The sequence below is a fragment of the Ammospiza caudacuta genome, chromosome 7 (genome assembly GCF_027887145.1).
Source record: "Ammospiza caudacuta isolate bAmmCau1 chromosome 7, bAmmCau1.pri, whole genome shotgun sequence".
In the NCBI taxonomy this organism is placed as follows: Eukaryota; Metazoa; Chordata; class Aves; order Passeriformes; family Passerellidae; genus Ammospiza; species Ammospiza caudacuta.
In genome coordinates this window covers 21,704,277-21,732,276 of record NC_080599.1, presented here as the reverse complement: position 1 = coordinate 21,732,276, position 28,000 = coordinate 21,704,277, and the positions used below count along the sequence as shown (strand labels likewise).

The following is a 28,000-nucleotide window of genomic DNA, read 5'->3' as shown; positions in this document are numbered from 1 at the left end:
TCAGATAGAAGGGGGTTTGTGTTTGCCCTGGGAGCTCTGTGCTGTCAGTTTGCAAAGCATTCAGAAGGGAGAACATTTGGGGACAAGTGCATGTTGGTTCTTAGGCATTAGATGTTAATATAAATTAAAATATAATTTAAAATATAAATTTTTAGGTATAAAAATCCATCTTGAAAATATAAATCAGCTAAAAAGCAGTGTAATGAAGAACAAAAGGTTTGGCCTTCATGAGCTTTATATTTTACAAGTTTTGAGGAACAGAGCAGGAGTAAGGAGGAAGAAAGTGAGAAGGTGAGGGCTCAAGGGCAGTGAGTGTTTGGGTGAGGATGTGGCCTTTGTTCATCACAGCCTGAGCTACTGGAAGGAGAAGGAAACATTGAGTAGAGGGAAAACCCAGCTGAAGAATACCTGCAATGCTGCACCCTGCCTCCAGATCCTTTTAATTAGCCAGCCCATGCTCAAAGGATGCATTAATCATTCTGCTTGGGGTTTGCCAAAGCGTGGGGAGCCTGCTCCACCTGCTCAGGTGGTACCTCAGGAACCTGGAGCTCAGCATGGCACAAATGTCCAAACAGGCTGGCCTGCAGGAAATGTCCTTCCCCTGGCACAGGGTTAGCTCAGCACTGGCAGTTCTCTGCCGGGCACTGTCACTTCTTCCTTGTTGCCTCTTTCTTTCACAGCTGGCTTCCCACAGCACAGAATCCCACAGTGGTTGGGGTTGGATGGGATCTTAAAGATCCTTCAGTCCCAACCTTCTGCTGTGGGCAAGGACATCTTCCTCTAGACTGGATTGCTCCAAGCCCTGTCCCTGGTTTTTGAAACTTCCACACAGCTTCTCCAGGCAATATCATGCAGAGTAAGCAAGAAGAAAGAAATCACCCTCTGTATTCTGAAATTTTGGAACAAAATGAAGCTTGGTTTGCCAATCCTGATGCTGTGTGGTAATGAGGAGAGCAAAGCACTCTGAGTCAGGAGGTTCCTGAGCCCTGATGCCAGCCTGCAGCTCAGTGTCCTGCTTTGACCATCTTGGTGGTGACCTCCTTATGCTGAACCAAAGGGGATTTTTCTCCCCAAGCCATTTTCCCTCCCTAAACCAGGTGCAGTAGCTGGGTTAAATTACACAGGGAAACCAACCTCACATAACCTCTAACTGAAGGTTAAAGGGTAGAGCTGATCAAAGAGGTACTACAGATCATTGCCTTACTGCATTAAATGTGGGATTCAGGTTATTTGCCACAAGACATCTCTTTGCATAAATGTAAATATGGCTCAGGATCCCCATTGCACTTTTATAAGATCCAGTCTCCTTCCTCTATAAAGTTTTGTGTTATTATCATTAAATGATGAAAAAAGTCCCATCTTTTGAATATTAGTGTTGATTTACTGAGATACAGGAAGGCTTTTCAGATGTTAATGAGGAGTTTTCTGCTGCTTTTGCTTTTAAGTAGGTCAAATCAACAAAATTATGTGTAATAACCTGGTGGTTCCAGGTTCTTCTGAAAACATTTTGAAGATGCCAGAAGGAAGTAGAGTTGGTCTGTCTAAATAGCAGGGGAGTACTGCAGGGCTTCTTGTACATGATATTTGAATCCCTTGAGGAGGTCCCTTAGTCATTTGTTTCAAGTGGTTAAAATACAAAAGCTAACTTTAGCCTATATGCCTGAATGACCTGCAAAATATGCAAAACCATGCACATTATTGCAGCAGATTTTAGTGTCCTGTGAAGTCTCCCTTTGACATGGGAAATAAACTTCCCTCTATGAGACAGCAGCAGTGCTCACAAGTCCCCTTTTCCCCATAGTCTGTTGAGGCAAGAAAAAACCCAAACCCAAAAGAGGCACCTAATAGCTTGTGTGTCTACCCAGAAACAGTCAAGAAACATTCAGGCTGAAAATAGCTAAAATTGTACGTCAGCAACTGGCTGTGCAGTGGTGGCAGGGTGAGCAAGTGTTTAAAGCATCATGTGAGATTTTCAAGGCGTTTTTGTAATATGTCATTCTTTATTTCTCCCTTATTCTTTCTTGTCATGAACACCACCACACACAGGGAGGGTTGGTTTGAGATAATGTATAGGGTGTCTTTCTCAGCTGGGGAGTTCAGCCATCCTGCCATTGCTCTGAGAAGTGAAGTTTATAGGGTGACATCAGCGACAATGAAAATACCTGCTTTCTGGAAATAAAGCCAAAGGTGAAAGCTTCTAAAAGAGACAGCCAGGTGTAGTTCAGGCTGCAAGGAAAGACAGCCTGCTTGGTTTTCAGTTGTTCATCTGGAGCTTGTTGTGGGCACTATCTCATCACTGCTCCCTTCTGTGGCTCTTTCTTGTCTCTGCAGAAATGCTTCCCCACCTTTGCCCTTCCCATACCTCCCTCCTTGACAGGAGAAAGCAGAAGGGTCGTGCTCTTTTGAAAGTGGTCTGTGACAGATGAATGCCATCTGGCTTATGCCTTCTTGGCAAGGGTGGGGGTAAAGCGGTCTGTGAACTTTGCTGTTGGTGCTTTTGCCAAGCTCTGTGCACTGCTTGTGCCACACATTTAATTTTGACCCCTAATACACTGGTACATTGTTGTGTCTGTGCACCAAAAATCTATGCAGGAACTGAGCAGCTTTTGCTTTTAAATTGTTTTGCTGAGGTTTTTTTTTTGCACAGCTGCCTTGGACCAAGGTCCTTTTAAAGTTCAGGACATTTTTTCTTTTGTCCTCTTCCTGCACTGCTGCAAAAAATAGAGAATGAAGAGGGAACAGCCCTCTCTGGATGCCTGGTGCTGAAGAGGCTGTGAGATGGAGATTAGGGGTTGGTGAGAGCAAGCACTGCAGAGGACAGAGCAAGGTGAAGGGCATAGAGCTGGATAAGAAAAGGACCATGCATAAATTAGGAGGAAAAACTGCAGACTTTTTTTCCTCCCACGAATAATTAACTTTTCTGCTATTCTCCATTTTCTGCTTTCTAAACCTCTCACGAAAGCCTCTCCTTGCTTTGGGGAGAAGTGTCACTTGAAAACCTTCTCAGAACTTGGCAGCTATGTAATAGGGGCATGTAATCTTTTATAATCCTCTCTACAGGTTTGTAATAACCATTTCTGTTTTGAGATTCCAAAGTGTTTTGTAGGCCAAGTGGGAATTTAACTGTGAGAGAAAAATGTACTTAATATTCAGGAGCAAAGATGAGTGGTCCTGGGCAGGGAACGAGACCTGAATAAGAAGGAAAGGAAGGGTCACAGCCATGACTTCAAGCAACTGCGGGTTATTTGAAATCTTAGTTATCCTGGGAACCAAATTGGTTTTTTACAGGGACAGCAGCTTCTGTTGTGGTGATGTCATGAGAGTTACGAGGCTGCACAAAGAGCCCCTTGTTCGTAGGCGCGCGGGGAGGCCGGGCCGAGCGCAGGGCGCACCTGCGTGGTTTGTACAGTCCCCACCTTGGCTGGGCTGTGATTTCTGGTTCCACTTGTTGAGCCTCCAACTGCACACTGATTGCCTGATTGGAAGCTGCTGGCACTGATCCATCTGAGAAGGTGCTGATGTCTCCTGACAGGCACATCTTGCACACTGTGTCCCTTGAACCAGGCTGGGCTCAGCCCGGGAGGACGGGGACAGAGAGAAAGGCGAGGATCAGTTACCCTCTGTAAGTTTAACATTTAGCAATCGGCTATGCAGCCAGTAAGAAGCTTAGAGGAGCTCAGTAGTGCTCAAGCTAATTGGTAGCTTTAAACTGCTATTAAGAGCTCCCACACCTTTTGCTCAAAGAAGCTGCTCGATGACAGCAAGCTGGTGCAACTTTCTGCGTTCTAGTCAGAATTACCCTCTGAGCTTTATGCCTAATTTTTGTCTCTGCCATTAGCTCTTTAACTCTCATTTTTTAGGACTTTGCAAGAAACCTTGAGACTGTTGGCACACTCAGCATCTGCTCACTAAACTAGTCGTAAGATTTTAAGACTTGCGGTTTCTTTTTTGGAACAGCTCCATAATTTTTCCTTTTGAAAATAAAAATCTCAGTGCAACTGCTCGCACGGTTGTGGCCTAACTGAATTTGTGCTCTCGAGCTTCTGCAGAGCCCTTGGGTACCAGGGAACACTGAGGCCTTTGAGGAGATGTCAGGGTGGCAAATGTGTGAGCACAGGCCTTGGGAAAGGTTTGGGGTTGGGATTGCGTGTGTTATAGGGAGGCGAGAAGGGAAATCTTGGCTGATCTCTGCTGTAGTCTCAGCCCTGGTGTGAAATCTCCTGAGCTGGAGATAGGCACAGTGGTGACGTTGCAAGAACAGGGCAGATGTATGGACTTGGGCCCAGGGGAAGTTGGCAGAGCTGTCTGGGAGCTCAGCTGCAGCAGGGAGGCTGCTGTACCTTGCTCGCCGCGGGCCGACTCTTGAACAAACAAGTCAGATCTCTCCTAGGGAAGGAATTGAAGGGGTGGGAGTGATGTCAGCAAGAGATCCCGTCCTGCTGGGAGATGCCAGGCTTGTTGAACAGTAGCATTCTGTATTTTGTCTCCTGCTGGTTGCAGAGGAGACAGCCCTTGGCTGCTAAGGCATTCCCTCATCTGATGGTTTATTCCTTCCCACTTAAAAATTGCTCCTGACGTGTTTTCTTAGTGCAGAAATTCAAGAATCTGGCTGGCAGCTCTGGTAGTGGGCAAAATGTTGATTCTCACTCTTTGAGTTTTAAAGGTTAATCTTTCCTCTTGGTGTCAAGGTGAGACTGCTGCATGTGAGAAATTCTGAGCAGCAAGGTGACCCTTCTCCCAGCCCATCACAGATCTCAGCAAAGCTTCCCAGCAGCTGCTGGGGAAAAGCTATGCCTTTAGCTGAGGGCAGAAGAGACACACAGTCCTCATTCAGAGGAAGGGAAAATCCTTCAAACCTCACCTGTAAGCAGTGAACAACAGACACCTTCAGACTTCCCATCTCTAAATTTTGAGAGATTCCTTCTCCCAGAGCTGATATGCTGCTGGTAGGGAAATGGAAGCACACACAACAAGCACGAAAATTGCCAGAGTCGCATTTCTTTGAGGATATAGGACATGAAAATTGCACCTGACTGAACAGTTTTTACTTTAATCTCCCTGTGGCTCATGAGATTCTTCACTGGGAGAGTGGAAAACCAGTCTTGAGGCTGTGTCTGATCACTGCCACTCAATAAAAGAGCAGTGGAAAGTTAATAGGTTAGATTGGCAAGATTGGCCTATACTAGAAAAATTAAAGATCTTGTGAAGAGTGTGTGTTACAGTGCCAAATACATTGGAATCTGAGAAAGCCATGGCACTGGTCATGGCTTCTGCCAGCTTCTAAAATACTGTTTTCACCTACTTAAACCTTTTATGACTTTATTCTGTGCAGAATGGATTTTCCAGGTAGTGTTTTGGCTGTAAGCGGTCGGCATGAGAGCTTCTGAGATCTCTGAAACCCGATGGTTTGACTAAGCCTTCTCTACCTCTAACCCAGGATATTAGATTTCCATCTAAGAATTTGGTTATCATTGCCTGCAGCTGCTGGAGGAGAGCAACTGGATTCAGCTGAATTGAGAGCTGCTCATTACATGTGGACTGAACTTTGTTGAGTGTGGCCATGATATGCAACGGGAAGAATTCACACCAGATACTTACCTCTGTAATAACATCCTACATGAATGGCATGCCTCTCATCCCGAAGGATCTGCTCACACTTTCTACACTTAAAATGCCACCTGCTGCACCAGGGATCTGTTGCTGACCACAAAAATGTAGGCACCTCTTAGCTGAAATGGAGCTGTGCCACAGAGTGATTTAGAGGGGCAAGTGAGCACTGCTGGATCTCAGAGTAGCTATGACAGGTTTCCTAGAAAGGGAGCCCACATTGTGCTTTGAAACAAAATGGCAAAATCAGTGGTGTTGTTTCTAATGTGTGCTAGTCATATTTCTAAGTGTGTTGTGATTCAGAGAAAATTAATCAACCCTGAGAGCATCGTGTTTTCTCTGTAGCATGGCAGTCTCTGCATTTCCACACACAGTATGTGCTGAATTTTCTTAATATTATACCATAAGTATTGTCTTTTCTGTGTTGGGGCAGTGTGGTGATTGTACAAACTTGGAGGAGGAGTGTCCCTTCCTCTTCCAGGTGAATTTGGGCATTGTGATAAGCTTCTCTTTGAGCAGTTTTTGATAGTGTCTGTCTACACTGTTCTGGTCTGGGTTGGATCAGAAACCATTGCACATGTCTGGGAGTTGGCTTGAGAAATAAGAAATGCAAACAACAGCTCTGTATAGCAGCATGAGAGAGAATAGGAGTTGCCTTGGTTGTGCTTTCCCTTGCAGCCTCTCAGTGGCTGACCTCTCTCCTCCTCTGCCCTGTGCAGATGTTGGGATGTTGCCCCTCTGGCAGCTGGGCCAGGATTGCTCCAATGCCTGTGCAGATCTTCACCTTCAGCAGCTGTCTGAACTGGGTGCACATACCCACCCAGCTGTGTGTCACAGAGCCACTGTTGGTGCTCATTTTCACTCCCATTAGTGACTCCTTTTGCAGAAATCCTGCCTTGTTCCAAGGTTTGAGGGAATGGAGCATGTTGAGACACTGTATTTCCTTTTCTGCCACATCTTGCTCTTGAATCCCTTCATGAGCTTTGAGATGGTGGAAGTTCAGTGGAAGGACTTGTAGTTCTTACTTATCTTTGAAGTTTCCTGTCAGTAGTAAGGCTTGTTTCAACCTGCTTTATCAGGGTTGGAACTGATGGTTATTCAAACTGGACTGTGTGGTCATGCACAGCTGGGTAGGTTGGGGTTCTGACAAGCTCTCAGATGACAGCACTTACCTAAAATGCTTTTCTCTCATCCTGTCTCTATGGTAAGTACATAAAACACTGTGGAAACATTGACATTGGGCAAGCAGACCTGTTGTCAAAAGGTGTTAGGGCTCCTACTAATCTCTCTTCAGGGGAAAAAAATTCCTCCCAGCATACAAACTTGGCCACCACATTAGTTACTCAGCTGCTTGGCAGCTCCTTGCTGGAAATACTGGGAACAGAATATGGACCCTAATAAAGTGGAGGAAAATTTGGCAACTACTTCAGTTAGCCCTTGATTTCACCATAGGAATAGTGCAGTTCAGAAAAAGGAGCTCTGAGGCCTGCCAGGGGTGCTCTTGTCATCACTGGGCTGGAGGGTTATTTCTGTGTTTTTATTGATGGTAAGTAGAGTGCTTTTTGGCAGAGTCTGAAGGCATGAATTTGCCTTTAATGTAGTTCTGTTGGCTTGGTTTCTGGTAATTCTGTCCTTTTCACTAGCTCTGAGGAGAGAAGATGCTGCTTTTCTGGTTGTAAGAGAGCTGTTGGGGACTAAATGACACTGAAGCACCCATTATCTCTTGGAAATAATTTTCTGATTCTGCCCATTGCCTGCTTTTTGGAAAATATTCTCCGCTCGTGAACACATTTGGAATTTTAAGGAAAATAATTGTTGCATGTTTGCAATGGAAGCTTTCAGAAATGTTTCCATCTGATAGGACGGCTCTGCTCCATGAATACTACTAAACTGCCATCATTTTCCTGAGATGTCTTTCCCTGTCTGTGGGGATTAGCTTGGCACTGGCTGCTGCTGCTTTCCACGTTTCCTCACCCTGCACCACTCAACACTTCTGTTGTTGATATGTGATTATGGAATCACTGCCCCTCTATTTTTCCCCTTCTTTAAAAATAAGCCCTGTACTTCAAGAATAATAAGGTACAAGTTGTCATCTGACTGAAAGAAAGGGAGCTTTGTGGATATTTATATCATGGCTAGTGGCATTTCAGAGCCCTGAGGAAAAACAACACAGTTTCCAGTCTTGAGCGATGTCAGATGTGGCAGGAGGGGAGGCAGCGGCAGGGATGTACCACGAAAGGGATTTTTTCCAAGCTGTTACTTAACTGATATTAGCATTTGAAGGCACATAAGGCCTGACCTTTAATCCTATGTGTAGACTTGCTGATCTGCTTACTTGAATGCCTCATTGTAGTGCTGCAGAATGAAGGGATTGCATCAGACCCAGAGAAATCTTCTGCCATCAGAACTTGCCTATTTAGGTGTGTGGCTGCATGAGCCCATCCCACACATAACATCTGCAAACTCAGAGCTTTCAGATGCACCTCCCTGATCTCTTCTCTAGCTCCTGTCTGAAGGAGTAATCATTGCACTCATGAGTGAGTGATCATTCACCTCCAAAGCTCAAGCCTTGCTGTGTGAGCTGACAGAGAGTTAAAAAGGACAATCCTGACCTGCAGTCTTTCCCAAAAGTTTCAGTGTTCCTCGTTACACATGGACTTCTTGCAATTCACTTCTGTAGTGATTCAAAGCATGGTGCTTAATTAGTTTTATGGGGCTTTAGTGGAAGAGGTTGGTGGGTTTTTATTACATGCACGTGAAAAGCTGGAGCCAAGAATGTAAAATGAAAACCGAAGATGAAGAGCACCGGAAAGCAGAACGGGGTTTGTGAGCGACCAAGCGTGTATGTGATACTGTGCAAAGTCCCAAAGAGTCTTCTGTCTAAACTGGTAACATACTTCAGAATAAATGTTGAAGTCACAGCTGTTGTGAGAGGCTCCAAAGATATCAGCCGTGCAGGAGGGAGAGCTGAGAAATAATTTAAATAGGTGGGACTGAGGCACCAAAGCTACACTGGGGTCCTTGTTGCTGTGAGTGTTCTGGGAAGTGAAGTTTATAGGGTGACATCAGTGACAATGAAAATACCTGCTTTCTGGAAATAAAGCCAAAGGTGAGAGCTTCTAAAAGAGACAGCCTGCATGGTGTAGTTCAGGCTGCAGGGAAAGACAGCCTGCTTGGTTTTCAGTTGTTCATCTGGAGCTTGTTGTGGGCACTATCTCATCACTTCTCCCTTCCTGTGGCTCTTTCTTGTCTGTGCAGAAATCCTTCCACACCTGTGGGGTTTGCAATGTGCTCACAGCATCACACTGGAGTTATGGGGTCCCATGCTCTGGAAAACCAGCTTGCTGAAGAGAGGCTTGCAGGGCTGCTGGGCTGTGCCCAACTTGTGTTCCAAAGGACCCCAGTGCATACACAAAATGGCACCACTGTGGTGTTCTCTAGGGGTGACTGACAGCTCCAGACACAGCATGGCATGTCAGTCTGCCAGCAGCCTGTGGAAAGCTGCTGTGACGTAGCCAACCCACTTGGCAACACAGCCATGGCTGGCTCACAGTGCCTGATGACTCAGTTAAGTCCTGGAGTTGTTATTGCAGTGGAAGAAGTCGTTCTGTTCTTTAATTCCTTTTGTGCAGCCCATGGATCTGTTGGATGGTATCCTGCCAAGGCCTGTAGTTAGAAGAAATTATAACACAAAGATCTTTTGGGGCTGGGCAAGTCGTGACTGTAGATTCTGCGTTGGAGCTGATGGCCCAGGAGGGTTTTCTTTTGCCATCACAAAGTTTACCAGCAGTTCCAAATGCAGTTCCTTGGTTAGGGCTCAGTGCAGCAGCTGGAGGCACTCTCACTGGCAGCCCACCCACATCAGCAGGACAGGGCACACACTCCTTCATCCTTTTCTCCCCCTGCTGATTTATCACATGCTTTTCTTACCCAGGAGATCAGATCCCCAGAGCTCTCATCTTCCCATTTCTGTTGCACTCTTATACCACGAGCTCATGACTTCATCCTTCTCCTCTACTCTCTGTCAGATCTGTCATACTTAGGCAGGAATAGGGCTCATGTGCTGCTTGGGAAGCCAAGGTCAATGCAGGAGCAGCAGTGGTTTTATTTTACATCTGGTTTGGTTTTTGGTTGGACACCATGATAAATGTGAGTTGCAGTTATGCCAGAAGTCTACCTGGAGGGTTCATGTCTGTAAAATGGACTAATACAGAACTTGTGGGAAAGTCTGTTGTGCTCCAGGAGTTTGCATAAGTGTACTTTTGCTTCACAGAGCTTATGGTGGTTTCTCTTCATTATCTTTATGCTTAAATAGAGTTTTGGACAATTTTGAGCCACACAGCATTTGTTGTCACTCTCACAAACTGAGTTGTATCACAAGTAACAGTGTGTCACCTGAGTCTGCATCTCATCTTCTTCCCTGAATGATTTTACCTGACATTAAGGGCACAAAGCTGCCCTTCTTTGTTAATCAGAGCAGCAGGAGCCATGCAGCCTTCTCAGAGGTTGCCTGTTCCAAGCAGTTTGCTGAATGATCACAAAATCCTGATGCAATGTGAGGTTGGACAAGGCATCTCCCAAGCCTGACACATCCCTTGCAGTGCAGAGGCAGAGCTGCAGGAAGAGAGCATGAAGATGCTGCAGTGTTTTTGATAAAGAGGGGGCACGAGCAGGGTCTGCAAGGAGGGAAGCGAGCTGGGGGCAGGTTTATCGCTGGCCTTTGGGCTGGCTGGCCCTGGAAGGTGCTGGGTGATTGAGGATTCGCTGGCCTCTAGTGGTGACGCTGGGGAGAAGCTACGAGAAGCAGCTTGATTATCTCTGTGCGTGCTGCTGGGTGTGCTAAAAGGCAGGTACTGCTGCAAAACATTTCGGGTTTGAACACTCACTCTGCTCCTGAAACAGTTAAAGCAGGTCCTGGACTCCTGTGCAGGAATTCCCTTGATTTTTGCAGTGTCTGTTTCAGACCCTTGGGACTTGAGGGATCTACAACCATTGGGAATGGATGATTTTTAGATCATTGCAAGTAAATTGTGTAGAACTGGAGTGTGAGATGAAAATGAAACTTAATCTTATCAAGCAATCAGAATGTAATATCAAAACTTTGTAAAGAGATGAATCACAGAATCCTAGAAGGGTTTGGGTTGGAAGGGACTTTGTTAGTAGTGACAGGCACAATATCATATGTAGCTTAATCAAGAGCAATTTATAGGAAATAGATTTTAAAATAAATTTTAGTAGATCAGGACTGGGAACCAAATTATTTGGATTATGGTTTGATTTGTTGTGTTTGGAGGTGTTGTTTGGGGTTCTTTTCAAGTATGAATTTAGTGTCTGTGGCTAAATGAAAATGCACAATTTCATCAAGTAGGTTCCCCACCAAAAGGTGCCAGTAAGCCCTTCTCGATTAAATGTTCATCCCTTTGAATTTTTCCTTCCCTTGTTCAAGCCTGCCTTCCTTGATCCCTGTCTTCCTTCCTATATCTCTCTATCCTTAGTCTCAAATAATCCACTTTATTAAGATTTAGAGTACATTTGGAGCTGTACTCCTTTGAACCATGGTTTTGAGAGGGGAGTGGAAGGAAGATTAAGTTTTCATAAGAGCTCTTGGTCTTTTCAATATATTTCAGCCTTTGACAAAGACATTCCTATTCATCCCTGGTATTGCTATTTTTGTAAGTCATGCTATAAGTAAATAAATATTAGTAGCACATGGGTGCCTCCCAGGATTCCCATTTCACCTTTTAAAATGCTGAAACAGGCCCCACTCAGCACAAAGTGCAGTTTTGGTTCAGATCTCACTGCTGAGCTGTGAAAGCAAAGAAGGTGTTAATGCCACGTGCTAACAAGGGGTGGTTTTCTGTTCCCAGATGTGAAAGGACCACCCACCCACCGACTGTCCTGTGGCCAGTCCCCCTACACCGAGATGACAACATGGGAGAGGAAATACTGCATCCTGACAGACAGCCAGCTGGTGCTGCTCAACAGGGAGAAGGAGGTGAGACAAGATCACACTGGTGCCCTTTGGGAATGGGGGAGGAATGTATCTGCCCTTTGGGAATAGGGAAGAAACGATGCCTCTGGTTTTAGACTTTGTATTTTTTAGATTCTGTGCTGCTTTAGTGTGTGGGTCTGGGCTTCTTATGAGGGGATGGTGAGCTCTGTGCACAGAGCAGGGAGACAAAACAATTCCTGCTCTAGCTGGGGACCAAGGACAAATGATCCAAATCTCAGGCCCAAGAGCACAAACAACGTGGGCTGAAGAGAGAAAAACAAGAGGGATGAGACTTCATGAGCTAAAGCTGTAAATAGACAATTAGCTCCAATATGCAAATGGACTGGGACTTATCAAAGTTTTATAAATTTAAATGGATGACCCATGACCGGTTGTGCATTTTGTGGCCAGTTTGGGTTGTGCTGCCCAAGGTGGATCCATGGAAGCCTCTTAATAAATCCCTACTTTATTCTTTAGCTCTGTCTAGTCTCTGTTCTATGTCAGCCTTCACAAGACATCAGCCTTTATTGGTCAAAGGAGAAGGCAGCTTTCTTCATCTCCCTTTACTTCGCTCACAAATCCTTTGAAACATGTGGGGGGGGGGGGGGAAAAGGGAATTTAAAAAGAAATTCTTCACTGCCAGAGTGGTGAGACACTGGAACAGGCTGCCCAAGGAGGTTGTGGATGCCCCATCCTTGTAGGTGTTCAAGGCCAAGTTGGATAAGGCCTTGAGCAACCTGGTTTAGTGGGAGGTGTCCCTGCCCATGACAGGGGTTTGGGACTAGATGATCTTTAAGGTCTCTTCCAGCCCCTTCCCATTCTATGGAAAGGGGAGCTAAGCTCTCCTGTGTATGAATGGAGTGGTGCACACAGTTATAATCCAGCTGGCCCAGGTGCTGGTGGCACAGAAGAGGTGACAGCAGCCAAAGTGAAACTCCTTCCTGGAGCTCTGCAGCCTGTGTTTGTCTGCCACTGTCTTTTAATGGTGGTCAAAGCCACCACAGCTCTGTAAACCTGCCTCTCTATGGCAGTGCAGGCATAAAGGTAAGGAAAAATGAAGGCTTTTTGTCCATGAGTTTTAGTCTAATGCCATAGTTTCCTGTATTTGGTGATGACCCCAGTTTCTATGGTTTTTCTTGATTCTTTTGAAGCTTCTGTATATGGCTGTTACAGCCTGACAGTGAGACCTGTTTCTGGTGTGGAATAAAATATCAGTCAGCTGTGCTCAGGTTTATTTGCAATGAAATATTGCCTTGCATAGGGAGGGTGGGAGGAAATGGTTTAGAGAAGGACTTGAGTTATTAGAAGGGAACAGCATTAATGCTGATGTGTGGGAGAGGTGATCAAAAGCAGGCAAAATGGAAGGCCCATTTAATGGTATTTGTTTACTATGTAATTCCTTTTCTAGTCTGACAGGACTGACACCTGAGGAATTGAAGTGTTCACTGAAGAAACTTAAGGAGATGTGAGAATCATTTCTAAAACAGTGCTGTTCCAGCATGGCTGGACCAAAAGGATGCATCTCATTAAGAAATGTAATTGGAACAACACTGGCTCATATCACAGATAGTTACCTGAAGGTGGTAATCATGCACTTAGGGGCTCTTATTTCCCCTACCACAGACAGCTGAAAGCATTTTGCTGGGAGTAAGATGAGTCTTTTGACTAGATCCTGAGGAGTAAATGTGGGAAGTCCAATGTGTCACATTATATTCTGGGGTTAAATACCTTGTTTTTTGTCAGAAGCTGAGGAAATTCAATATAGGCTATAGAGGGCCTGAGGTTTAAGTGTAGCAATAACCCCCAAAAAAGCAAGGAGAAGTGTAACTTCTTGCAGTGCTCTTTCAAAGGGATCTTCCTGCACTACCACAATGAGAAATAGCTTATTTTGGGAAATGCTGCATGCAGATGGGCCAAGTAGACATGCCTTTGGTGCAGGTGTGACTCCACATGCTGATAATGGGATTTGTTTCAGAAGCCTGTAGCTGGAGTCAGATTTGCCATTCTGATTTTCAAGTAATTTGTGGCTACTGTGAAATGAAAGGAAAAAGGGAACTCCTTGCAGAGCTATGAATGTTCAGTAGGAAAATCAGAGGTTGGTTTAGTCTGGCTTCTGAGTCCCTTTCACAACATGTAGAGCTACACACAACATGTAGAGCTGCCAGTCAGGAGAGAGAGACACAGGGCTGATACTCTGGATTTACATTTTCTTCTAATTTTTTTCTGAACTAGGAGTATCCCTTTGCAGCCTTCCTGAGAAAGGGGAGGGCAGGCAATGCAGTTAAATTTTTCTTGGCAAGTCATTCAGAGTTGAAAGAGGCTCCATGAAATGTGATCTAGAAACAGGAGTGCACAAAGACCTAAGGCAGCAGTGGGGTGAGATGCTTGTTAAGAGCATGATGATGGAAAAGTCTCTGTATGGGGAATCATGAAAGCATCCTGGGTGGGACCACTGGTGCAGGGAGCCTAAGCAAAGACCAGGTGAACAAAGAAGAGGGAGGTTACTTTAAGAAAAAAAAAAGATTATGTTCAGAGTAAAATTACTGGAAAGGTAATGCTGGAGGAATTGTTTTTTGACTCAAACCAGGCAATAGGGAACAGGAGCAGGAGAGATTCCTGCTCTGAACACAGTCGTTACTGATAGAGTGAGTAGGTCAGAATTCCTTTGGGCTGCTGAGGAGGATCATAGAATCCATGTTCAGGACAGAGGGACACCCACAAGTGGGGGAAGAAGGAAGAGATGGCCAGATCAGAGTGCCCTTGCAGCCCGTAGGGAGTGATGGATGCCTTGAGAGGCTGCCTGGAACAGAGGCTGTGTTATGGAATAAAGTAGGGATTTATTAAAAGGCCTTCACAGGATACACCTTGGGAAGTACAAGAGCCTGGCTGAGGCTACACCCAAGATGGGTCATGAGTCTTCATGCTTTGATAAGTTTTGGTCCATTTCCACATTGGGGTTAACTGTCCAATTCCAGCTCCAGGTGATGCAGTCCCATCCTCCCAGTCTGCTCTCCTCAATTCTCTGTTCTTTAAACTTTTTGGGCTTGAACCTGCAATGGTGTCCTTGGTTCTGAGGCTGGAAAAGGATTTTTTTGTCAAACTAAACTGTGAAGAGAACTTGCTAAGACTTTATATGAAGTTCAGAGTTATATATTAATGCAGAACAGAATCTGGAAAATATGAAAGCTCAAACTTTAGGCATCAGGAGCACTTACAACCTCACAAGGCTGGCATAACTTGAAAGATGTAAGTCTGAAACCTCTCATTTTATTCTCTGTGCATCTGCTTTGTTACTTCATGGAATGAAATCCAAGAAGCTTGGCTTGTGTGAGTCTGGAAGGGAACAGAAATGTGTGTTTATACTGCTTTGTAAAATCCTTCTGCAGGTATGTGTGTCCAAGTCAGAAAGTGAAAAATATATACAAAATGTAAACAGCTAAATGGAAGAATTCTCCACTGTTTCAGTTATAATGCTAAATTTGGGTTTTTTTCAGTTAGTCCTGCTAAAAATACAGCAGATTTTTAAGACCAAGGGAACACTACAGAAATAAACATTGTAATAGAGAAAACCCATTTCTCATAGTGTCCCACTACTATGGATTTATTGTCAAGGCAGTTTGAAGGAAGTATATGCAAGAGAAATTCTGTGCTGTGCAAGAGTAGGTTGAAAATCAGAAGCCTTTTGAAGCGCAACTTGATCCAAAAATATCTGTAATTACTTAGACAAAAATAGTCTGGAAGTATCACCTTGTGTAGTGTAGAAAAACATTAATTACTTGACACCTTGTCAACTTTATAACATGAGAATAGGTGAGACTGAAGAATGAAAATTATTAATGAAAGTTAGAGTTCAATGCCTAAAAAGTAAGTAGAAAGAAAATTAATCCCTGTAGGAATGTGGGAGATGAGTTAGCAAATAAGGAATCCTGAGTGACAGGAGATGTGCAATTATTACACAGTGTGATAATATTTAGCAGCATTTTCCAAGACAAGGAAAACAGGCCTAGATTGATGCCCATACAAATCAGGCATTTCTTCTACAAGGAAGAGTTTTCCCTGTCAGAAAGGTGTAGATGTTTTCATCTGCTCTGGGAAACCTGTTCCATCAGGTGGGAGGGTCTGGGAGGGCACAGTAGGTCTTGTGTTCTCTGCTCTCAGAGCGACCCCAAGATGCGTTAAAAGGTCTCTTTTTCCAGCCCAGCAGTCGAAGAAGGAGTCAGAGCTCTTCATTTCTCAGTCTCAAGGTTGTTTATTGCTCCTTATCTATAAAATTTTTTCTCCTGTCCAGCCAAGGTGCGCTCAGCAGGACAGACAGAGGCACTCCAGCTGCCCCCGGGCTGTGTTATCTTTTTATACTCAAAACTAAGTGTACAATATTTACAATTACTTTCCAATACCTATCACCTATGTTAGACAGTGAGCTCCTACTCTAAACCAATCTGTAACTGCCAACATCACACCAAAAGATGGAGGCCAAGAGGAAGGAGAAAGAACATGTCCACATCCCTCCATCTTGCCCCCTGAACCCCCATGCTAAAAACCCCAAAAAATCTATTTTTCACCCTGTGATAAATTCACTATCATTCTACTTAAACTTTTGTGGCTTGTAATTCTTCATATAAGGTTGGTAATTGTTTTTTCCAAGGGCTAAATCACAGGCACAGGGGCCGTGGGCTCTGTGCCAGGGTCGCTGAGCCCCCTGGGCAGGGGCTCGAGTCCCCCAGGGCAGCCAGAGGAATTTCCTGGGTTCTGACAAGTGGTCATGTCTCTAAAACCAGAGCCATTTGAAACAGGGAAAGGGAATGAGTGTTCATGAAGGGTGGTTCAGACAGACAACCCTGTGCACAGCACTTCCACTTGGAGGCATGTGACAAATGGCTGCACCTGGCTCTGGGCTGCTTTTCAGCTGGGCTTTGTCAGCAGCTTGGCTGCAGTCCTGCAGAATGTTTGTTTTGTGTTCACTTGGAAATGAAGATGAACAACACTTTTCACTGTGATAGACTCTTCTTTTTCCCCTCCCTGCACCCAAATCTCACCTTTCTTCTCAGATTTAGAGGTGGTTTTAACCAAGGGCAAAGGATAGCAAAGACCTATATGCACTGTGACAAGATCTGCTGCTCACTGGTGCTGGTGACAGAGGCCAGCAGCAGCAGCACACCTGGGAGGTGTTTTCCTTCTTTCCATCTCCTGTGACTGACACCAGTAGTGGTGTGACAGTGGTGATCCCAGGGGAGCAAACACTGCTGCATGGGGCCCATGGGGAAGCTCTTCCCACATCTCACTGCCCTTCTCAAAGGACTTATCACATTGAGGGTCTTAGAGCAAACATGTTTCACCTGTAAATAAGAGTTTGTCAAGGCTGAACCCAGCCATAAGGTAAGATTTGCCTTAATTCCCAAGCAAATTTAATTATTTAATTTCCAAAAGCCCAGAGAAATGTTTGCTGTCATTTTCAAAGTGGATTTCCATGTCAAAATTTTAGCTAGCTTCTAACTTTCTGAAGGAAGGTAAAAGTTAAAATGCATTATTTAACTGGTTTTTACATGATACCTAACTTCCTGACTGTTAGATCAGAAGAGTCTGCAAATTCTCAAGTTTGTCTTGAACCACTCGTTCCAATCTGGATAAATCTTATCTGTTTTTTCCATCTGCTTTTTTTAAAAGTGACTATCTTAATTTGTCATTAAGAGACATTAAATGGTTGGAAAGCTCTTGCTCCTATTTCTTCTGAAGTCCCCTCATCAACAAACTGCTGGAAATCCCCCATACAGACTTTTTATACTTAAAAAGTGTGTTCAGTGGCAGGTGAGCTGGGATGCTGTTCGTGGATTTAGAGTCTGAGCTCTGAACCCATCCTCATTAAATTGTGAAATTTGTCATGGAAACGTGACCTGTGATGAAAATTAAGATTGCTAAAATGATCAGCATCTGGACTGTCCCTGTGTACCTTTTTATCACAGAGTCAACACTGCTCAGACCCCAGTCCTGAACCAGCAGCCTCAGCATGTCAGCTCAGGGTCAGAGAATTCCCAGGGTGGTGAAGTCTCAGCAGGGAAAGAAGAGGATAAAGCTGGATGGGGGAAAAAATAAAGAGCTGAAAGACTGAATCACCATTAGAGTCCTGACTCTGCAAGGCTGTGCCATTCCCTTCAATCCTTTGCTGAACTGCTTGCTGGACTGGGGGGGCTACAGGAGTGTTGGGAAGGTTGCAGATGTCTGCCTTGGTTTTCACATGGTATTTATTTGTGCACTTCCATGTGTTTTGGTGTCTCTCCATCCATTAATCCATTGTTTGAGCACAGAACATTTTATAGAACTGTTTAAAATGTGTCCAGTCCCAAGGGATGCAGAGCTGCTGAGCAAGATCATTTTACATGTTCACAAATCTGTATTTTTTTAGAGCAGGCTGGTCTCATGCTAAGCAATAAATACTGGTCCTGCAGTCTTGGAGTTAGTCCTTTTTGTCAATACAAATGGAGACAATGGTTTTGGAGAAGTTTTACTAAATAAAGCATTTTCAAGTCTGACTTAAGGGGATCTTTTTGAGTTACTTTAGTGGGGAAATCAATGCTGCAGTAGCTGTATTGGTCTAGAGGAAGCAGGTGGGTGTAGTGCAGGGAGTTCACTGTGACAGGAGTGTGGAAGGGCTTTAAGGGCTGCTGAAGCAGGTGTGGCGTGTGACTGGTAATAGCTGATCTGGAAATCTGGCTCTCAGCATCCCACCAAAAGATCCTCAGGAAAATCTGGCTCACAGCATCTCCCAAAAGAAAACCAGGAAAATCAGGAGAGGCAGAGGATCAGGAGAGTGTTTAGAAGGGAATAAGACTACATGGAGCCTCCAGATGAGAACCAAAAATTTAATATGTGAATTTGATTGAACAAATGTGGCATAAACTAACAAAATTAGTCTCTGTTTAACTTACCAATCTGCTTTTGCACAAGAGTTTATACAGCCGTAAAAATCACCAGAGAACACAATAGTCTGATCAGAATAAGCACCAGGGGTTTGGGAAACTTGTTTTGAAAAATGGGCACTGTTTGAAGGAGACAAATAAATCAGGATAGTCATAAATAGCATTTTAAATGACCTTAAGAGAATGTTAAGTGCTTAAAAAATCAGGAAATGCCAGAACTGGTTTTGAGAGCCATTGTAGTGTCCAGCCTGTTTCTAAAAAAATGCAGTATCTCTGAGATCTTTTACAACCTTCAGTGCAAATGAATGATAGCTTTTTGTTTGCTATTAATACTCATTTCTTAGAGTTGATGGAAGATATGAAAGGAGAAGCAGCACAGGAAATAGGACAGGGACTTCTATTTCTTTGGGTGCCAGCTGTGTTTTATGTAGCCACATGTAAAGAAGCTGCCATGCTACACGTACTGCAGTTGTACTCAAAGGTACACTGAGATGTTTTGTGCCTCCCTCCAGCCCCTGGGTGCTGAATCTCCCTAATCCCCGAGGTTCCTTCCAGCTGTGGAAGGTTCAGGGGGGAGAGTCCTGCCCAGCCACAAGTTCCAGGCATGGAAACAAGCACCAGGAGGTGTGGTGGCCACCAAGAGAGGGTGTGGTGGCCAGCACCGAGCGGTGCCATTGCCTGAAGATGGCTGCAGGTCTCTCTGGCCTGGAGCAACCACAAATTCACCAATGGTGGTGAAGTACAAATTCACCAACTGGTGAACCAGTGGTTCTCCAATCCTGAGCTCAGTTACCACCTGAGCATGGCAGGAGCTGCTGGGCCGTAGCCATGAGCGTTCTGTTCGTGGTGAGGCTCTCTGAACCCTGGGAGTGCCTGTGCAGCCCCTGTGTGCACCAGGTAGCTGGCACAAGTTTTCTCCAAGTTTTGCCTGGAGCAATCTGAGCAGCAGCCTCTGGAAGCAGCCATGGTCTGGCACTGGGGAAGCAATTTAGAAAGGCAGGAGTGCTTTAGTAGTTGGGGGTCAGAGGATGCTGGGCTGAGCATGCCCTTCACTGCTGCTGCACTCTCCTGGGGAGCCTCTGGAATTTTGTGTTAAGGCCACAAATGCACACTATGCCTGAGAGCCATTAGCAGATGAGGAGAAAATGAAGTCCCCTGTGGTATTTTTGGGGTTCCCAGGATGAAGGAGGAATTCAGAATTTGATTCTATATACTGTACTAAAACTATACTAAAGAATAGAGAAAGGATACAGACAGAAGGTTATAAAAGAATGATAATGAAAACTTGTGACTGCTTCCGGAGTCCTGACACAGCTGGACAGTGATTGGCCATTAAGTTAAAAGAATTCACATGAAACCAATCAACCACCTGTTGGATAGACAATCTCCAGACCACCTTCCAAAGCAGCAAAACACAGGAGAAGCAATCAAATAATTATTGTTCTTATTCTTCTCTGAGGCTTCTCAGCTTCCTAGGAGAAGAAATCCTGGGCAAAGAGGATTTTTCAGGAAATATGACAGTGACAGTCCCCTATCAAGATGGCACACGAACAGGGTGTCCCGGTGCCCAGCTAACAGCTGTCGGTTTTCCCGCAGGTGCCTGCAGAAGGGATCCCGGAGCCGCAGGATGCCTCCCGCGGCCGCTGCCTGCGCCGCACGGTCAGCGTGCCCTCGGAGGGCCAGTTCCCCGAGTACCCGGCAGAGGGGGCCGCCCAGCTAGGTAAGAGAACCACGAGAGAGAAATAAAAGAAATATACCGGGGAGCTGCGAGCTCTCAGAGGGCAGCTCCTGCCACAGCAGCCTGGCCAGGCGGGTACCACTGCAGGATGGGGAGGTCGCACAGCCCAGGCGTTGTGTGTAAATGTCTCCAGCAAAGTGACTGCCAAGCACCAGGATTTATCCAGATATCAGATAGATGGTTATGGGATGCTGGCCCAAAGGGAGCTTTGTAGCTGTGTTTTTAAACTCACTAGGCAGCCCTCGGATTTAGAGGTGAGAGCTGCTGGATGCAGGTCAGTAGGAATGCAGCTCTTGTGGATGGCTCTAAGTGGTTCCTGCTGGTTTAGAGCTGGTAGCTGGTTGTGTTTTACCTCACCTTTGGAATTTCCTTGGCTTCATGTTTTCACAACAAGCACCCAATAACAGGTTTTTCTCTAGCTTACCTGTTGAGGGTGCCATTCCCAAAAGAAGCAGCCGTCTGTCTGCTGTTGGCTATAATTATACATGTTGAAGTTTAGGCAAAGCATAAGAAAAATATTAAAAATGACAGGCAAAGTTGCAGTGGTTCCCCAAGTCCAGGTTTGGCCCAGTTCCCCCTGTTTTCCACCCCACCTGTGGCTGCATAAAGAGCACCATTCCAGCTCTTCCCAGAAAAGAAGGAAGAGGCAGCAACCACACACTGGAAATGAGCTTTCTTTCTCTTCCCAGCCTGTGCAAGAAGCTTGCCTTCACACAGGCTGGTGAGACTCAGGAGCAGTTCTTCCCTGGTTCAGCTGTGAAAAATGTCACTCCTGGGAGAGTGAGGCATGAGGAATAAACATGGATCTGTAAATAGTAAAGCAGCCTTGATAGCTGCTATCCAAGCTGAAGAGCAGATAAGGTATTTTTCATTTCACAGCCTCAGCTGTTGGTTTTTTTTTTTACTAAGTATTTTATTTTGCAAGTATATTGCACACAAGAAAGGAAAATCCCACCCATGTAGATAGTAAATTAACACATTGAACTGTATTGCTTATTTATTTGTACTTGTCAATAGCACTGTTTAACTCTTTCTTATTTGAGGAAGGCAGATAAGGTTCTTTTTTTTTTTTATTTCTTAAATTATAGATTGGAAGTCTGAAAATAAACAGGACAATGTTGGGGATTTAGGAGGAAAAACTGCAAAATACTTTGAGATGAGTGACATGAAAAGAGTCCTGATTGCATTTGTTTGTGGAGTTTGAAATGCACCTCTGAATGATCATTTTGTTTTGCCAGATGAATGAATGTTCATTCTTGTTTGGAACTAAACCTGGTATTAATCATCTTTACATGGTGTTGTAGGCAAAATACTTACTCCAGGTATATGGCTAGTGAGGGGAATAAAGAATTGCAGCCAGTCTGCGCTAGGCAGTGAATATTTTTTATAGCTTCATAAGCTAGAAAGACCTTTAAAAATATAAGATTTAAATTCCTTCTTCATCTATACCATGTGCAAAAATGAGTGGATTTTCTAGACTTCTCTGAGCATCTCAATAGCTGGAAACCCCAGTGTTGTGTTTTTCTATGAAACCTTGTAACATTCTTTATTTTCCTTCAAGGCCGTAGAGAATGGATGACTCTGCTATTTGGTATCTGCCTTGCTGTGTATCTGGCTTCACTTTTAGATGCAAGTGGCATCTTGTAGTGTGTTATTTGATATATGCCTGACAAGAATATATTAAAAGTACAAGATACATGTGAGAGCTACAGCTGTAGTGAATACAGACGTCACAGAGTGTGTGGGTAAAGGAGCTGGGCATGCAATGGGATAGGAAAAATTGAGCAATGCCCTTTCTGTGAGTGTAGATGAGAGTGGGAAGAAGGTCATATATAATCTCAGATTGCAGTGCCCTAGGTACTTCTCTTGTTCTCACATCCAGGTTAAAAATGTCTCTTGTCATGATTACAGAATTCCTGCTAATGAAAAAAGTGGGTTGGTAGCAAGCAGTGGGAATAGCTTTATGTCAAGATGCTGAGCCAGAGGACGCATTAGTGAAGGGAACCATTGCACATCCTTATACAGAGGAAGAAGCAGATGGTGGCAGCCAGGACCTATGACAAGCAGTACAGATAACAACTGCACTAAAATAGCTTTGGAATGGACACCAAAATCTGAAAGGCACAGCAGAGGCAGGTACAGTATCTGGTAGAGAAATTGCTATGCAGAGCTGATAAGAATATCAAGCTTGTCCCAGGGAAGCATGTGGATAACATGGTAACTGCAGGCCATGCATCTGACAGTGATATCTGAAATTACTCCTTGCAGAAGAGCTCCTTAGGATTGGCTCTAGTGCAGAGGTGAAGGCATTTGCTCTCTTGTGATTTGCTGATTAATAGATTTATTTATTAAAAATGAAAAAGGAGCTGTAAGGTGAAGGGGTTCTTTTTCATTGGTAGCAATAAAGTTATAACTTCTATGAGAATCTTTTTGTTAATGGAGCAAGTGGAACTGTGTGTGTTATTCAAAGGCTTTGCATCATCAGCTGTAGCACCCATTCTGCAGATTTCTGTGGCATTCTTTACAGAATTATGCACACATCCGTGTGGCACCATTCCTAGGAAGTGTGTGGGAGAGAAACTACCCACATTACATCTGAGAAATGGAAGCAAGAAATGTGTAGCTCCCCAAAGTTCAGCACTCAGTCAAGTGTGCTTCACCCAAGGGCTGCTGAAGTCATTCTCTCAGTGTCTTTCATTTTCCCCCTTGCTGCAGGGTTGGCTCAGCTGTTTGGGAGGCAGCTGCTGCACCACTGTGGTTACAGTCCCTTGTACTAAGATAGACACCAATTTCCACATACTTCTGTACAGCGAGCTGTAATTTGTGATGGTTCAGCAGCTGCCAGAGGAGCAGCTGAGCCATCCCTTCTGAGCAGCACAAACCACTGTGGTCACCCTCAAACGAGGGCCAGAGGGGCAGCACAGGGAGAAAAGCACAAGATAGAAAGTGACTTGTTTAAACACTGAAAACTAATAAGATCATTTAAAAACTCTCATTCCAGAGGCACTCAGCATCTGCAGCTAGCTTAGAAGCTTGCCCTCTGCTTGCAGGCAGGGGAGAGGTTGTTGCTAATGCTGAGATTTTTAATTCCTGTCTGGAAGATACACTGTACCCTGAGTTGTGTCAGCAAGCCATCCGTTAAATATATGCCCTGAAATTTCCTTGGTGCATAATCCCTATCATTGTAGTAATACCTCTGTGAGTGAACAGGCACACTCTAAGTATGTCATTTGCTTGCTAGGATTTCATCTTGGCACCACTTACTCAGAGGAGCCTCCATTCAAGAAAGCTAAAAATGGAGCTGTAATTTCTTCCTAACTCCAGCTTGACAGCCCCTAACCTTCTTTCAAGTGTTATTTGCAGTGGGGTAATTCTGTCACAAAGTGTGATGCAGACCCTGGAGACCAGCACCTAAATGTCACAGGAAGAGGAACTCAAGCTGGGCCATCTCTGTTTTGCCTGATTTCTGCTTCAGATCCTGCTCTTTTTCTAACAGGTGTATTTTTTCCTGTTAGAGAGATTACATCCTTTTAGAGGATCGTTGTTTATAGCAGTGTGTTGGAATTAGCCCATTCATACAGTAAAAGCATGATTCAGATTTCCACCATTCATGCTGTTTGACAGGCTAGTAGCAGTTACCACTTCCTTTCCCAAAATAATTGTCTTCTCTCTTGCTCTGCTTCCTTCTTGCCACCTGCTCACTCTAAATGAGAGTTGTTGAGGAGGCTACGCAGCAAAAGTTTGGATTCTGGCAGCTTTGTGGCATTAATAAGAGATCTTTTTTGCCTGCATATGTGCAAATATCAGGATTAATTGAAAATGAGGAAAGGCTTTGGGGTCTGGTTTTGTTGCTGTTGTTTTTTTTTAATTTTAAAGTATCAGGAAAGAGCATAGTCAGTGAGAATTTTTGGAAAGGCTAGTAGTGATGTAAATAAATATTTTTATATTTGGAGGTGAAATCATCCAAGAAGAAAAACAAAAAAAAAAAGACTGTTTCACCTGTTGAAACAACCCTGCTTATTCTCAGTCTGAATATGCATCTCTTGAAAAAAGGTTGCTGAAAGGAGGTCAGAAGTGAAGATGCCCCTTGCAAATTTTGGTTTTGTCCTCACCCTGAGTCACTAGCATTGAGAATGAAGCTCAGATGTGTTTTGATGCCAGGCCTAAACTGCATTGCTACCAGGTGAGCAGTTAGCTGGGCTCAGACAGAAATCCTGCCTCTCTACTCTTCTAAAAATCCAGAGGCTTTGGAATTGGAGTGAGCATCAGAAGATGAGTTAAGCAGCATCTGGTTTCACTGCTGCATGCTGTGTGCCTCAGAACAGCTCCTGCAAGTCTCTGCTGAGCCCTCCTGCCTGGGGAGGATTGCTCCAATACCCAGCCCATGCTCTTCCTTCAGGTAAAAACCTGGCAGGAGAGAGCAGAAAAGAGCCAAAAAGATTCCTGGGGTGATTTTAATAACTTCTTTTTCTAAGACAAAGTTGTTTACAACTAAAACTATCAAAGCTGAGCTTTGCTTTCTGTATATTCCAGCTGGAATAAGTATTTGTGATGAAAGAAAAAATAGATTTACTCTGTGCTTACCACATAATTAAGATCCTTGTGCAGTAACAGCTAAGATAAATACCTGGAAAGGGTTACTAGTTTTGGAGGTGGGGAGAGGGAGACAGTTTGTTTTGGAACAAAAAGGATTGTTTGTGACCTGCTCAATGGAAGAATCTGCAATGCACCACTTTTTACACTCAGTAAAGGTTTTTAAGTTCAGCAAAAATTTATTTAGGTGATATTCTGGAATTTGATATGATGGAAGCCCTGTAACTTCTGAGAAAACTGTGTGCCAACAAGAGGGGTGTCCTTCACCCTCCACCACTCAGCTTGGCCTACAAAGAATATCTGTCAGGAAGTAGGGATGAAAAAATGCACTTCACAGCTCCCTGTATCTCATCTGTAGGGATTTATATGTGTCTTGGTGCAGTCATTTTCCCAGTAGCCCTGTCTGCTTTTTCATTCTGCTGCCATGTGCAAAATCCCCATCTACTGCCAACTGTTGTGCATGGCAGGGATACAAAACAGGGCTTGGGTTTAGCCCTCACACTGAGGGGTGTGTTTGGCAGTATCTCTGGCAGGAAGATGGATTCAGATGTGCTGACTTGACATGTTTGCAGCTCTCTGGGTTTGCCCAGCTGGGCTTGCACGAGCCTGTTTGTGTGTACCTGTGAGAGACTCCCATCCTCCTTTCTGCCTTGCTGCCAGTTCCCTTTATCATGTCATTTAGCAGGCCTCAGTGGGTGGTTGGGGATCTTCTTTTTCTTTTTGACCTGTACTTTGTACCACAAAGCTCAATTTCAGTGCTCCCAGCAGCTGCCAAGTGATGCTGGAGTGAGGTGGGACAGGGAGCAGGGGATGTGACACCATTCTGTGTTTCCACAGGCTGCAGGTGCTCCCATGCATTTTCTGCTTCCATTCTCTGCTTCCCTTCAGCCCAGAGTTTGCAGAACCCGTGTGTGGGAGCCTTTAGCAAGCTGGGATCTGAAGCCTTTGGCTGATGTAATTACACAAACAAGGCTTTGCTGACAACCACAACCTTTGCCTGCTTCACTGTCTGCTGCCTTGGGTCATGATCTCTTAGTGCTGGGACTTGGGTATGAGGAGTAGGGAGTGTAATTATGCCAAGATCAATTGAAATTCTAAAACTTTTAAGTCTTTAGATGGTATTGTTTACCCATCATGGTCTATCCCAAAATGCAAATGCATGCAAACCATGAGTTGCCTTTTAAAAAACCTCCTGTGAAATCCAGGACATCTTGGACATCTTTACAGGCTGCAGAGGGAAACATCTACTGTGTGAAAAGTGCCCTGCTATCTTTTGCATCCACAAATGAGGTTAGGAAACTTTGGGAAAAGCCCTGAAGTGATCTGAAATTTGGACAATGTACAGTGCAATTTGCCTGCCTTGGAAGGATGGAGAGTTTAGGCAACTCTGCTTGAAATTAAAGCTGACTCCAGGGAGGCTGGATGTAACAAACAGGATGCCTGGATCTCAGTGACATTCCCCTGGGCAATTGGAGTTATTTGTATACAGAAAATTGCCAAGCTGCTATCTTTCTTCTTCTATAACACAAGTGAAGCCAAAGGATTTTGGTTTGTTCTGAATGCTGCTGAAACTTTATTCCCCTGCACATAGATCATCTGTGCTGAAAGCTGAGTTTCATCATGAAGCAAATTTTATCTGTTTAGATCTTAAACCTTTTTAGGGCAGAGATAAATGGTAAGAACACATAATCTCAGCTTTCTAATATTGACACATAATCCATTAGGGCTTTTTTTCCCCTTGGAAATGTATATTACATCCTTGCCCACTGCTTCCAGAGCATAGACAAAAAATCACTTTAGTGATTTTTTAATTTTATGTTGAGAGTAAAGAACACCCTGTGAGGAGAGCATGTTATGCAATGTAGTAATTTCTGAGAACTGGTGGCTCTTGGGCCATCTGGGGCAGATTTGTTGCCTGTGTTCTAACCAAACCTTGGTTTGTAATGAAGGACCCTGTGATTTTCCTTTGTTGCCTCAGGAACAGCAATAAAAAATATTTTTGAAGTTCTTTAGAGAAATCTACCTTAAATCATACAAGAACTCACCATGGATTGTTCAATTTTGTAGCTTCTCTTTTCTAGTTGTTTATCTTGTGACAAAAAGTAATTACACTTCACTCAACCATGTATACTTACCTTTTTTCCATCAGTAACAACTGGCTTAACACTTAATGGACAATTAGCCTTCCTTCCTACTGCCTGAATTACCTTGTCTTGTCCAGAGTTAGTTTGGACTGTTGAGCCAAACTTAAACATACTGATCTGATTCAAAGTTGGGTATTAGTTTACAGAATTAGCTGTTGATCATTTTATTGCTTTAGTATAAATTGATGCTCAAAAATGCAGGTATTGATGAGCTTGGATTAGGTGCATTTAGTTTGAAATTCAGTGTACAAAGCTGTCTGTGCTGTGCAGGGGTGTGACGTTCCTCTCTCCCTGCTCTCCCACCCTCCTTGGTGCTGCTGCTGTCGCTTGCCAGGGGAATGGATTCGGCTCCATGCAGAGAAATCCTGCTCACATCCTTGTTGTGGTGATGGGCTGGCTCTGAGTCTGACCTGGGAGATGTTCCAAATCACCCCCAGCAGCAGCCTGGAGTTCCAGGAGCTTGGGTGTAAAACAGAGCTGCTCTCTGTGCTGGCTTTGATGGAGCCAGTGCTCTCACAGTAGGAGTGGAGCCACAACCCAAGCGTGTACTGGGGGTTTTATTAACCTGCCACCCTTTGTCAGTGATCCCTCTTTAAAGGCACAAGGGGAGGGAAGGATTAGAACTGTGATTTTTATCTGCAAAATGGGCAAAAAGCGTTTGAGCAGCTCAGTAGAGAGAGATAATTTACTTAAAGGAGAAATAATAAAGGCACAGAGGAAAATTGAACTGCTCCAAGAGGAAATTGGGCTGTTGAACTCCACTGGAGTTCATCAGGAACTCTTCCAGCAGGCACCTCTGTGCTGCAAGCTCATCCTGGAGTCCCAAAAGCAGCCTTGGAGCTGGAGCAGTGATTAGTGCCCATTAAGGTACAATTGGTGTCCAGTAAAGTGCTTTTGGCTACAGACTAATAATTCTTTATTTTTGAGGCTGCTTGATGTCGTGCATCACCCAGTGAAGGATTTTTCTGCTTTATTTTTTTGTCTCAGTTGAAACTGCAGATATTTCCTTGAC

General features: G+C 44.3%; 1 protein-coding gene across 1 annotated transcript in view; it reads left to right on the top strand.

Moving 5' to 3' along the window:
- RASAL2 (RAS protein activator like 2) overlaps window positions 1–28,000 on the top strand; it is a 163,822-nt gene that overhangs the window by 70,293 nt on the left and 65,529 nt on the right. The window contains exons 2-3 of the mRNA XM_058808477.1: window positions 11,475–11,602; window positions 20,110–20,233. Of these exons, the coding sequence (XP_058664460.1) occupies window positions 11,475–11,602; window positions 20,110–20,233 (252 nt within the window). The remainder of the gene's footprint in view (window positions 1–11,474; window positions 11,603–20,109; window positions 20,234–28,000) is intronic.